General features: G+C 41.9%; 1 protein-coding gene across 1 annotated transcript in view; it reads right to left on the bottom strand.

The window, feature by feature from the left end:
* The window catches only part of LOC109901881 (zinc finger protein ZFPM2), a 147,319-nt gene extending 133,425 nt beyond the window's left edge, over positions 1-13,894 (bottom strand). The window contains exon 1 of the mRNA XM_031786956.1: positions 13,553-13,894. Coding sequence (XP_031642816.1) covers positions 13,553-13,592 — 40 coding nt within the window. The 5' untranslated portion in view covers positions 13,593-13,894. The remainder of the gene's footprint in view (positions 1-13,552) is intronic.
* Positions 13,895-14,446: the final 552 nt, after the last annotated feature.

Here is a 14,446-nt window from a genome sequence, read left to right as displayed (position 1 = left end):
CAGACAGACAGACAGACAGACAGACAGACAGACAGACAGACACAGACAGACAGACAGACAGACAGACAGACAGACAGACAGACAGACAGACAGACAGACAGACAGACAGACAGACAGGCAGACAGACAGACAGAGACAGACAAACAGACAGGCAGACAGACAGACAGACAGACAGACAGACAGAAAGAAAGAAAGAAAGAAAGAAAGAAAGAAAGAAAGAAAGAAAGAAAGAAAGAAAGAAAGAAAGAAAGAAAGAAAGAAAGAAAGAAAGAAAGAAAGAACTTGGACATGTGATCTGATGATGATGAGTGTTGGGTGTATGCTATCACACAGACACTGTAAGTACATTCTAATTAGCTGATGTATGCAGGACACCGTCCATATTGGATGGGTATCAAAAAGCAATCAACGCTCCATCACTGATGAGCAGCCTGTGTGTGTGTGTGGATGGATGGAAAGATGTGCTGCTGCTGCTAGTGGTGGTGGTGCTGGACTCAGAGGCGAGACGGCTTTCACAAACCTCCATAATGCCATGCAATCACAAGACATTATGCACAGATCTGAACTCCAAAGCCACAGGATGAAAAAAAATCAAGGGAACATTTTGAGTTGAGTTCCTCATTCAGAAAAGAACTGATTATGATGAGCTCTCTTCTCTCCTCTTCTTTTTTTCATGCAGATGTTGAGAGTGAGAAGTGTTGAAAGTGACTCTCCAATGTTAAAATATGGGCAAGAAACCCACAATCAGCCAGAGAGTGAGTCATCAGAGAATCACCATAATAGAATAGAGAAGAAACACAGATTCAACAGTTTGGAGAATTATTTGTATACTGGACCCTTAATGGATAAAAACAACTTCAAAATCAAATCAACTAAAAATCTTGAGATAAACAAATTACACAGAAAATATCTGTTTTGATGCATTTATGATGAACACCAGTCTGACACCAGAGACTAATCAACAACTCTGTGGTTCAACATTACTACTAATGTAGTAACTAACATCCCAACCACCCATTATCAGGGTAGTTATCCACCCCTCACCTAAATACAACCTATACATTCCTTATGACCAAGAGTTGTGGCTCCAGGCTCTAAGCAGAGGCCAGGCATGGGCAGTGACACACACAAAGAGCATCCGTTAGCTAGCGACGTACCGAAAGGGACTCTGTATCAAAATCTTATCTTCAAAGGACTGGGCATGGGCTCAGGGGAGCAGTGGCACCGCCTCCACACAGGCAGGCAGGCAGGCATGCACAGAGGGGGGATTTGGACCTGCAAGCAGGAACCAGGCAGAGATCTCTCGGCCAGCGCCCAGAGCCCCAGACCTCCTCCAACACGCCCGCGGTGCGGGGAGGGGGGGGGGGGGGGGCAGGCAGGGTTCCTGCACATGCGGCACGACATCAGTGAGCTGATCCCCAACCATCAATTGCCTGCCCATTTGCTTCCTGGCCCCGGCCACGGCTGGCGGTTGGGATCTGAACTCAACTTAGACACAGAGTTTCTGCATTTCACAGATGGCTGTGAGAGGCTTTGCGTTGGGGGGGGGGGGGGGGGTAGTGGGGTCCGTCGCCTGGACCCAGAGCGGGGCAGATTTCACACCGTGGTAGAGCACCGCTAAAGCAGGCCGATGTTAATCCACTCACTGAGGGGAAGGCCTGGGGCGATTCCACTGCCCGGCCGCCGTCTCCCCCCACAAAGCCATAAATGGTGCATTATACAACTGGGCCTCAGACATACTGCTGATACGCTGATAGGTGGCAGACAAAGACCAAAGCAACCACAGGAACTGGAGCTGTAGAGGAGCACCATGCAGGTACAGTATGAACACACACTCTCTCTCCCTCTCTCACATACTGTAGACCTACTGTAGGTAGCCTATACAATACCTGCTTAGGGGAGGCTTCTGTTCTGTTATTATTCATCACTGATTTAGGTCATGATGTTTTCAACGTCTTAGTTCAGGCTCAAGACAGAGCTGGACACTCTATGCTCTACAGTACAATACAAAAACTAGTGTTGAATCACAGTGAATACACAACTAAAGTTACCAGAAGTGTTGTAGAGTGTTTGAACTTATGAAAGGCAATCACAGGAATGAAAGGAGAGTGAAACATATAAACCTGGGGGATTGAAATAAATGACTGGGGAGAAATAAGGGAAAAAGATAAGACAGCTACAGCTAAAGCCCCAGAATGAGATGTTTTACATGAAACTAAGAACTGCATTTCAGATAAAAACCAGCCACCCTGTTTAGACATCACTTGCAGGGACATTGGAAAGATATGAGTTGAACTAAAATGTTTCTGGGCAAAATGCTACAAATAACACAAAAACTTCAGTATATTGGTCTTCACCCAAATAACAACATTGCCTGACAAACATCTTTGATAAATAAAGTTCATTACATTTTCACTGTGTATAATGGGTTTTTTATCATCACGCCAAGCATTGCTGAAGGATTGAAACATTGTAACGGGACACCATAGGTCAAACACGTAGGATATAATTATTATGTTAATTACAAATCCCTTTTATTCTCCTGGAGGAGTCTTTGACAAGAAGGTTGTCATTTCAACCACTTCAAACAAACAGTGGTTGCTTTCCCTAATGATGGCTGGATGGACGGTTTCCATTGTCTGAACATCTCTTTGGGCTAATCCATGTTTTGTCAGGTTAGTGGTTGTAGTCAATAGAGGAGGAATGGTTTTTCAATGGAAGATGATTAAAAGAACTGATTCATAATAGTGCAGTTTGACTGCTGTTATCATAGCCACTTCATTCCAAGTGAGACCCTGATGTTGAAAGCGTCCCCTAGACAAAGCTAATGGACGAGAGAGTCCTGTTAAATGGAGACGGCCCAGCCTGGCTGTCTGAAGAGACAGGTTCTACTGCATCACACACACCACTCACATTACTGAATCACCACCATGCTGCCCTTCATAATCATTTCCATAAGGCTGTGTGTGTGGGGAGGGGGGGGGGAGTACCTAAAATCTGCTGTGACTTCCAGACTCCAAGACCAGCTAACTGGATATAGAGATGACTTCACACTATTCAAAGAGCAGTGGACTAGACAAGACCTTATTAACTTGGAGATCCAGTATCTTACCACATCTCACAAAGACTCTGCACGGAACTTTGCACTGGGAAAGGATTCTCTGTTGGTGGTTTTGGAAGGGATGATGCTGAGGACGATGTAGATGTAGAGGGTTGTGGTGGATTGTGTTTGTTTACAGTACGCATCCAATCATCCAATCATCCAATCATTCAATCATCCAGTCATCCATTGTCACTGTTCATTGTTCACCCCCTTCAGAAACCACAGAGAGAGTCAAACAACTTCCATGTTCTCACTGGTTAGCTGGTTCATACTATGGTACCAAGTAGCACTATCAGATCCTGTTGACAAGAACAGATTTACCCCAAATGAAAGCTGTTGTTCATCTTATTCAATAGTCCAAAGGAAAATTCTATTCAAATGACTGAGAAGGAAATGTTACAGTCTAGGGCTAATGCTGACCACAGGGCCAGTGAGCTATATTCTCCAACTATAGTCAGTCATTCCATAGAATATTACTAGCTGTGACGGTATGTTCCGTCTTTTTCACAAATCTTAGCAACATTTCCCTGTTTGTCAAAGGAAGCTGTTGAGAAAGAGAGAGAGAGAGAGAGAGAAGGAGAGGAGAGAAGGAGAGGAGAGAAGGAGAGGAGAGAAGCCCTTGACCTTTTTGTCCTGAAGATTTGCCTAGCTTCCCCTCACTCTAATCTAGAGAGTGAAATCATCTGATCCTAAACTAACTGTCAACTGCTTGTGATGGCGGCAAAGCCAGAGACATCACTCAATCACTTTCTTCTACTTTCTTACCCTGTTTTGCTCGAGCTTATCATCTGACCCAGTTGTTATCCTGTTTCAGAAGCTTAAGAAACTTCATTATGGTCAAATGTGTCTCTTTGGAGAATCCCAGACACATGGTTCACACAGAGAGACCACGGTCTGCTCTGGGCTCTAGGTCTGTGTAGACCAGCATGTTACACCCACTAAAGCATCACCACCATTTTATCACGGGGATGGACGTTAATACCAGCCTTTTAATAGAGACAGAAATCAATAGTTTTCAGTTAAACTAAACTGGGACTCTAAGTATCATGTCTTGAATGAGAGGATGCTTTTAGCGTTTAGCCAAGCTATCTGTGGTTTGGTCCTAGGGAATGGCTGATTGGTGGAACCTTGGTTTAAAAAAACCACATCTGATATAATAAGGCAAAGCATTTTTCTCGGCCAAAGCTACTCAGTCACTGTCACAAAACCAGTCTTTAGCAATTACCAGATTAGAATTCTTTGAGATGAGATCCACTGCTGCCTGATTCTGAAAGGCAGGTAGGCAGTTCCATCACCATCTCACTTCATAGCTATTTGTTTGACATAGTTCAAACTGCTGGGGACTAATTACAGGACAGGAGAAATAACACTTTGCAACCTGTCACTCTTCTCATCACAGCCAATCAGACACACTTCTTCCTCCAATCTGATTTGCATAATCTCATTTAAAACATAATCGATCAACATCAGCCAGTGACAATTGGCATATCATTCCATTATGAATATTTGCATGCATCCAGGCTAATCATATGCAGACATGCCCTCTGATCAGGGGGATGTAAACTGGGCTGTCAACAGCCGTACGCACTTTGCTGCCACGCTATGCTGCCACGCTATGCTGCCACGCTATGCTGCCACGCTATGCTGCCACGCTATGCTGCCACGCTATGCTGCCACGCTTTGCTGCCACGCTATGCTGCCACGCTATGCTGCCACGCTATGCTGCCACGCTATGCTGCCACGCTATGCTGCGAATCAAAACATAGCCTCTTTAAAGTATTAACATGTTTTGAAGTTCGTTTTATATTTTCAGCACATTTGACATAAATTGTTTATCTATTTACAAAGCTTTGTCATTAGTGATTTTCCAGTGAACCCTTAGCAGTGCTGTGTGTTTTGTGCTGTTGGGCCCAGAGAAATGCTGATGTACAAATTGAACTGAAAGGCTTGCTACTTAATCCGCTGTAGCCACCTATCCCTTAACTACGACGTCTGACGTGTTTTATCCTTAATGCCCAAGAAATGCAAAGTTCTATCTTCCCCTGTTCTTGTCCTTCACAGCTGTGGCTAATTCCTGCCAAGAGAGAGGCTTAAACGTAACAGCTATTAGGGCTTCATTTTCTGCCATGCCAACTCATATCTTGGTCAAAAAATGATGTTGACTAAATCACCCCTTTTCAGTCACCTAATATGTCATGGAAAATAAAAACAAGGGACGTTGTTGCTCCTGTGAGGGTGAAATTGTAGACTTTTGTTATTACATCATGTTCACAACTCATTTTTACATTCACAGCTGCTAGGCTGAGTCACTTCCTCTATCCTCAAGGTCCTGGATTCAACAAAACCTGCACTGCAGGAAACTGGCACCCCAGAAAATACATTTGCAGTGATAATGCATGACTTTGTGAAAACACTGTAACTAATAGCACATTATTAACACAACATTTGACCATTGAAACAACACAGATCTCATTTGGATTTTAATTGAAACATTGTCTCCCCACAAAATATACATGGGAACTGTATTTCTCCACAGTGGGGAAAAGTTTCTAGAGAAATTCTAGAACACTAGAGTCCTTGAACATTCTGCTTTAGAATAGAACAGAGGAAGGCAAGTGTTGATCTTCTAAGCTGTTTAAAAGCCCAAACAGAACCCATAATATCCATATCCATAATATAACATGACGTCAGACGACAAAAATCACTCCGATATTGGGGAGTAACCTCAGAAAAGCCCTTAATTGAGCAACATCTCCAGCCATCACGACAGATAACTGTGCAGCCATCACCAAGGTGAAAGGGAATTTACAAGTTAAATGAAAGAATTCATGATGTGTGGTGGCTCTTTTACTCCCTGGCTGTTTCCCCTCTTGGCAGGGGCCAAATAGAGAATGTTAAATGAGGCAATTGTGTCCTGAAGGCAAAAAGAGAGGGAGGAAAAAACATGTTCCTGTGTGCTCCTAGCCTGAGGACTATTCTCCCGCTGATGAGGTAGAGGCATGGCGTGCATCCCAAATGTATCCTCTATATACTGTAGTGCACTATTTTTGACCAGGGCTCTGGCCAAAAGTAGTGCACTATATAGGGAATAGTGTACCAATTGGGCCATAGTCATAGAGGGACCCAGCAGATCCCTACACCACCAGGCCAACTTCCTGTGAGACCAGACCCTGGTCCACCTCCCTGACACATCATGATGATGCGCAGACCCACACATGATTATATTCATATCATATCAACATGCACATGGCAAAGTCACATCCTGGAAAAACTGGCCATATTCATAATATACACAAAGACTTAATCGGAAAAAAAACTAGCCTAACACTATGTTATCTACAATACAGTTTTTTAGGAACTGTGCACCATGATAAATGTGGCTGATACAAGGATATACCAAAATCTATCAATTTACTTATTATTCAATATGCCAAATAATATATGTGAATGTTTATGGTGTCGTGATGAAGAGAAGTGTCACGATGTGTATAGACACTGGTCTGTAAGCATTGTATTGTGTGTCTGCCTTGGCATCCTATATAGTGGGAAGGATGGCATTTCATACTCAGCCTATGTCTGTAGCAGTAGGAAATGTACTGTCAGACAGCTATACAGACATACTCCGTGTTGACACGCTGACACTGATAATCAAAGCCTTGTTTGGGTCTTAAAAGGACGTACTTGAACAACAGCTGGACTAGAGGCCATAGCTATCCTATAATGGCCTTTGGAGAGTGATCAATATTCAAATCTTAACATCTCTGTTGTGATTAGAATGCAGCCCTCTTCTTTTCTCCCCTCCCCGAAACAACAAGAAAAAAAGCTTAAATCGATGATCTTAGAGTCTAAACTAGATTCCTAAGCAGTTTGCCACTCTCGGCAGCAAGATAAGATAAACTCTCTTTGACCTAAGAGATGAAGTTGCCATGACGATCAGGGAGTCCACTTTCTCTATTGATATTTTGCTGATGTAACAACAAATGGAACCAGATCCGGCTCCTGATAGCTGTGATTAATTAATACACATATTGATCCGTACAAGCTAGAAACAAGGCTATTAACTCAAACGGCTGAAAGTCAATTGTTACCTGGGGCTCAAAAGGCATCACTTGATATCAAATCTAAATAAACGGAGGAACAAACGATTAGGATTTGTTGGGGCACCATTACCTATTCTTTTATTTGATTTACAACGGCATGCAAACGAAAAGGGACGTACGAGAGAACATGTCCTTTTAATAGAAATTCTTTGAAAGGGACTGAGCCATCTAATCCTAACCCATCTCTGTAGCAAGCAAGAGCAGCACTAAAACTGAAAAACACTTTTGTGATCAGATCCTGAAAAACAACAATCCATGTTGAATAATCCATTGACAACTATGAAGGAGCAGATAATGACTTGCAACAGTGAAGAGTCACTGGGATAACAGTGGTGGAATTACAGGAAAGAGGAAGACAAAGAGGAAACAGGAAATGACCTCCACCTTTTGAAACCAGCGACCCAGCGACCAATGCCCACATCTCATTGTGCTGTTCAAGCTGCACTGCAGCACCACTGTAACACACACACACACTCACACCCACTCACTCACACACACACTCAGCAGCCAACTTCAGCTCAGCCTCCACTTCAGCTGGCAGTTTTTTCAACAAAGGAAACACACATCCATCCACACTCTACATTCCATTTCATAGTTGCTAATGTTATATCCGAAATGTGGCCTATAAAACGGGCGCTTAACGTCAATCTGACATACAATCGCAACAACAATACTTGAAAGTATAAATGTTAAATAAAATAGCCAGAAATCATGTGAAGACTGGAGACAGCATGCTATTTGCATACATTGGTGGTGCAACATCAGTGCTTGAGAAAGAGAGTGAAGGCGAACCGGGATCCATCCGCCAAGACGACGAGGAAGCAACACAACACAAGCTGTTATTGGCAGGGAACAGATGTTTGAGGGAAAGTTGGCATTCAACAACCATTCTTCATATGACAGAAATCTATGAGGAGCACAAGAGAGGCAGCGTGATTGTCAGGCGAATGAAAAAGAAACCCTTAAATACGAGAGGCTGGCATCCGAACACAGATATGATGATTCCCCCCCCAAAACATCAGACTGCTTGAGTTGATTTACAAGTTGATTCAGCTGTGACAGAGGTCAAATAGAAGACAGCACTTCTACTAGGCAGATGACCTTTCATGACAGAGCACAGGCCTAAAGTTGACCACAATCCCCAGTCTCACACACACTCACGTATGAACAAACACACACACACTCACACACCCGTACGCATGCACAGCCAAGCCCACACACACACACACACACACACACACACACACACACACACACACACACACACACACACACACACACACACACACACACACACACACACAGAAAGTAGGTGTAGGCAACCAATTCAGTAAACACTAATATATAATATAGTAGTTATCCTTCTAGAATGAACATATACATACTCATCACAGTGTAGTTTCATTTCTGCACAGTACAAGTTCTGGACTCCACTGAATGGTTTAACAGCAGAGAGGAGCAGTCCTGTATCTGGTAAAGGGCTAGTTAACGCTACAACAGGAATTCACGAAGTCACAGGCAGTACCATGTACTGTAGTGAAGACAACAGTTCGGCCAGGGAAGAGTGCTAAGTCAATTTAATAAGCACATCTGACATTGGATGTCTTGTGCACGGCCCTCTCAACACCCTTCCAATAGGATTCCTCCATAAACAACACTGGGGGAAGAGGCTCCGTGCATCATCTCGGCTCATCTACACGCCACCAAACTTTGGGAGCAATTTTACAGAAAAATGACTCTGAGGGGAGGCGTTTTCCATTCAGCTCTGTTCATATCTCTGCCTTCCTATTAAGAATCAAAATGTACCCCTCAGTGGGAGAGGTATGGACACACCACAGCATAGCACTATGAGCCACAGAGAGGTGAGACGGGGGAGGGAAGGAGGGAGCCTTGAAGGAATTCACATATTCTCCTCCAATCACAATCCGCTGAGCATCAGACATATTTCCATCATTTCTGTCAAATTTAGCTGATCTGCTTTGGAGCGGCTAGCTGGCAATCTGGGCCATTTATTGGCATATTGGCACGAGGTGATAAGGCTAGAAACAACAGCAGCTAGCAGCTGGCCCACAGAGATGGACTGATAACATTGATATGTGCTCCCATACAAAACACCTCCTCCACTATCTCCCCTTTCTATCAAACTCTTATTACAATAAAAGTGTATGGGTTTTTATCCCTTTCTTGGGAGAGGAAGAGAGGCAAGGAGGGAGGGATACAGGGACGACCCAGAAATATAGAAGAAAAAAAATCAGATGTAACGTTTCAGAGGAAAAAAACAAGGGGGAAATACATAATTTATCACAGTATTATCGGGATATCCAGGCAGCCTAATCAAGGAGCACTGAGTGACTATTTTTTGCCTTATCATCCAAAGTGGTGGAAACGGAGAGGGAATTATCAGCCGGCTGCAGATTGCTGGGTTGGAATTTTAATGGTAATAATCGGGTTTCTGATGGTATATCTTCCCTGCTTATCTTTTCCATTATCTGTCCTTATCTCCCCAGTCATCGGAGCAAATTAATGGTGCTCTTTCAGCTTCGCCTTTTTATCATCGCTCAGAGAGCACCCAAGGGGAAGGAATAAGCAAAATATTAAAATACTGCATAAATCACAATTTTAGATAACGGCCCAATGTATGCAGGATGGGGGGGAAACTGCGCCCAACAACCTTTTTGTCCTTTAGAATGACTGTCTGCGCTGACTTTCTGTGCATTGCCTGGTTCCTGGTCCTCAGGCCTTTCCCTAGCTCCTAGTTCCTGGTCCTCAGGTCTTTCCCTAGCTCCTAGTTCCTGGTCCTCAGGCCTTTCCCTAGCTCCTAGTTCCTGGTCTTCTGGTCTTTCCCTAGCTCCTAGTTCCTGGTCCTCAGGTCTTTCCCTAGGTCCTAGTTCCTGGTCCTCAGGCCTTTCCCTAGCTCCTAGTTCCTGGTCCTCAGGTCTTTCCCTAGCTCCTAGTTCCTGGTCCTCAGGCCTTTCCCTAGCTCCCAGTTCCTGGTCCTCAGTCCTTTCCCTAGGTCCTAGTTCCTGGTCCTCAGGCCTTTCCCTAGCTCCTAGTTCCTGGTCCTCAGGTCTTTCCCTAGCTCCTAGTTCCTGGTCCTCAGGCCTTTCCCTAGCTCCCAGTTCCTGGTCCTCAGTCCTTTCCCTAGCTCCTAGTTCCTGGTCCTCAGGCCTTTCCCTAGCTCCTAGTTCCTGGTCCTCAGGCCTTTCCCTAGCTCCTAGTTCCTGGTCCGCAGGCCTTTCCCTAGCTCCTAGTTCCTGGGGTAGGACATATCAAGGTTTCCTTTGACCTTTCTGTTTCTAACTAATGCTTTAGTTCTTTCAACACTGTATCCTCACTCCTCACCTCTCATTAACAACCTCTTACACATGACATAGTAATTCAGGCACGCCTGGGTCACAGTGGATATGAGGATGCTCACATCAAGGCAGTACTTCTTTGCTTGACAACAAAATTCAGAGGCATCCTCCTTGTGATTGGTTCTTACACAAGTGGGTTTAGCACATCATGCTAGGCTATAGTATACAGGTTTGTGCGTATTCCTCATAGATCAGCAATGCTTTCTCTGCTCAAAATAATCATGAATAGCAACACATGCATACCAATTACACTGTAATTATACCGAGCAGAAAAACAGTTTTTTTTCTTATTATTATTATTAAATTACAACAAACATAATTTCAATTGTTCGGTCTACATCAAAAGAGTCTTGGAGCGTTTGCATTTAATCTATAACCGGTAAGTTCATAATTCAGAACCATGATACCCACTTACATTTGGTAATCAGAACAAATTTTCTAAGTGTTCTTTGAAAATATATTCATAGGTACTGAAAAAATATATTTCCGACTATCAACTTCTTAATTTGCCTAAAATACTAAAATGACGGAAAACATGTTCAAACTGTAAATGCATAAAACAAGCTGTGGCCGTGAGTGACAAGCCTTTGAAGATCTTTTAGAAAATAGACATTTGCAGTAATGTATTGCCATTTTGCTGATACTGCAACAACAACAAAAATAATGTTTCAAAATCTTCCTGGAATATATAATTACATTTTGTTGACAGCCATATACAGTGCAATCAATTACTGACTAATCGTAACCACTATTAAGTAAATTCCTCATGTAAAAACAGAATCATAATTTACACACACACAGACACACACACTGTATAAATGAAGTATATATTTCTTCCCCGTGCTGTATCCACATTACCAATCACACTATTACTGGAATAACTATTTCACATATTGAAACAAAATTTTTATTTTTGAGTTATCTAAAATATCTTGTGAGTGGACAGTACTCATTACTTTTTCTCATCATGTCTATAAGTCCGACAACAATGAGACATCCGAAAGGAGTCTCTTCCTACCTGCTCTTCAAATAAACCCAAGTCGTAGGACAAGGGATTCCCAGTGAATCAGACGGACGTAAATAACATGGTCAATATAGAATAACCACATAGACAGTCATACAGCTAAATGACATGGTCAATATAGAATAACCACATAGACAGTCATAGAGCTAAATGACATGGTCAATATAGAATAACCACATAGACAGTCATACAGCTAAATGACATGGCCAATATAGAATAACCACATAGACAGTCATACAGCTAAATGACATGGTCAATATAGAATAACCACATAGACAGTCACACAGCTAAATGACATGGTCAATATAGAATAACCACATAGACAGTCATACAGCTAAATGACATGGTCAATATAGAATAACCACATAGACAGTCATAGAGCTAAATGACATGGTCAATATAGAATAACCACATAGACAGTCATACAGCTAAATGACATGGTCAATATAGAATAACCACATAGACAGTCATAGAGCTAAATGACATGGTCAATATAGAATAACCACATAGACAGTCATAGAGCTAAATGACATGGTCAATATAGAATAACCACATAGACAGTCATACAGCTAAATGACATGGTCAATATAGAATAACCACATAGGACTGTATTGTACAGTAGGTGTATAGGTGGTTGTTGCAAATGCTCTTCAACACCACAATTCACTACACTGCTTATAACAAGAAAAGTATGATGAATACGATGAATCTTTGCCAATACAAAATGAAAAAAGGCACAATAAAAAGTCAGCGTTGTTTTCAAGTCTCTAAAGAGCAGACCTAAAATGCAACGTTGCTATGACCACTGTTAGTATGACATTTCCACTGGGAAGCCTGCTAGGCCAGCCATTTCAATTCCACATTTGGAATTACATAAACACATTTCACAACTAGTTTAAAATCACAGGAAATAAAATCTATATAGATCAATTCTGTCACATGTCACATGGTATTTCACTCAAAGCATTGGTATTTGAAGTGATTGAAATAACCCTTGAATTATCAGAGATTCAGAGGCACAATGCTTTGTTGAAATGGGGATGAAACTAACAACAAGTACATGTAGTACTATTAAAAACACTGTCCATTGTATTTTACATATATATTTTAGTTATTATATTACCATGAACACTTTTCAGTATTTTTTTATGTATATAACCTGTCCAGTTAGAAATGTGTATAACCAATTATATATTTAGACAGTGACACAATCACTACCTACTCTGCAGAATGATTAGGGTTCATGCTATTATTGTAAAAGTTTTAATTTAGGTTTAATTTATTTATACAGTTTGTGTGTGTGTGTGTGTGTGTGTGTGTGTGTGTGTGTGTGTGTGTGTGTGTGTGTGTGTGTGTGTGTGTGTGTGTGTGTGTGTGTGTGTGTGTGTGTGTGTGTGTGTGTGTGTGTGTGTGTGTGTGTGTGTGTGTGTGTGAGAAGGGGGACATTCCTCATTTGACTTAGGTTATTCAGTATATCTGACATTAGTATTACTACATAATTGCTTAAGATATAATACTTAATTTGTTTAATTGGAAACAGAATTCCAAGAAGGCAGTTTGCAAAGGATATACACTCTTTAACTTTAGGTGTTTAATGTCTGTAGATCATATCAGCACATTATAATAAATCACAAGAATAGAATCCTGATTTGCTTGACATAAATATGTAAAAATATTATAAAGTAACCTATCCACTTTTTAGCAAACACCAAGCAAACTCCTATATCTGTAAAAACATCATTTGAAAAGTCAGAAGATGGAACGCCTTTCTCAGCAATAGCATATGACAGAATATGATTGATCAAAAACATAACTAATTTATCAATGAACGAAACTACATCAACAGTATCAATTAAATCTGGGATTGCCAATTGACATCGGTGCTGAAGTGACTAGTCACTCACTAACCTAATTTAACTTCTCCAACAAGCTTTGGTAGATAACAGGACAGCGAGGCTGTAAAACTTACGTTTAATTTGCCTGGGGTTGCTCTGCTTCCTTCGGGACATGCCTGCTCGGAGCTGGTCAGGAGATCCAGGTGTAGCACTGACTGATCGATAGGTTTTGGTTCATCCAAGCACCGGTAGGGTTTGTGATGGAAATTGAGAAAGAAAGGGTGACGAATTATGGACACTTTTTTTCACAGAGTATGTCGCTCTGTCTCTTTCCTTTCTCTTCCTCTGATCTGCTCTATTTCTCTCTTGCTCGCTCTCTCTCTCTCTCTCTCTCTCTCTCTCTCTTTCACTCACTCTTTCTCAATGGCGTTCTCCGAGATGAGGCTGCACTGAGTTGCGATCCGCACGGACTGACTGGGGAGGTGAAAGCGTTTCGCGCTTTTGTTTGAAGATAAGGTTTGTGCCTCCACGGGTACCGTAGACACCGCTTCTTAAACTTGACTTTTAGCTTGTGCTACCGAAGTAGTGATTTCTTAATTGTTAATTACTAGTGGAATGTCACATTTTGTGGGGTTAGCCAAATAATACTCACACATTTTGAACCACCAATATTTGGCGCGGGTTTTGGATATGCGTTTGCCGGTGTATTCTAATTCCCACCATGTCAAACTTGAAAAATGTCCGTTTTAGTTTTTAGATAAAATAATTAGACAATACCACATTAGTATGAATATTTAAGTTATCTGAAGGATATATTTTTTTTCCATTTATGAAACCCAACTGATAATTTCATAGGCCTAGGGTAAGCATTAACAGCTAGCCGTACAATTTTGCACACTGGACACAGATTCTCACTGCACACACACACACACAGCCTTGTAATTACCAGATAAACTCGCGAGATCAGGCAGCTTGCGAGTCAACACATGCACCCCTTACATTGTTCTGGACACAATGACACTATAGAA

The sequence above is a fragment of the Oncorhynchus kisutch genome, linkage group LG13, assembly GCF_002021735.2.
Source record: "Oncorhynchus kisutch isolate 150728-3 linkage group LG13, Okis_V2, whole genome shotgun sequence".
Lineage (NCBI taxonomy): Eukaryota > Metazoa > Chordata > Actinopteri > Salmoniformes > Salmonidae > Oncorhynchus > Oncorhynchus kisutch.
Note: the sequence above shows the minus strand (reverse complement) of the source record. Positions and strands in the feature narration are given on the sequence as shown.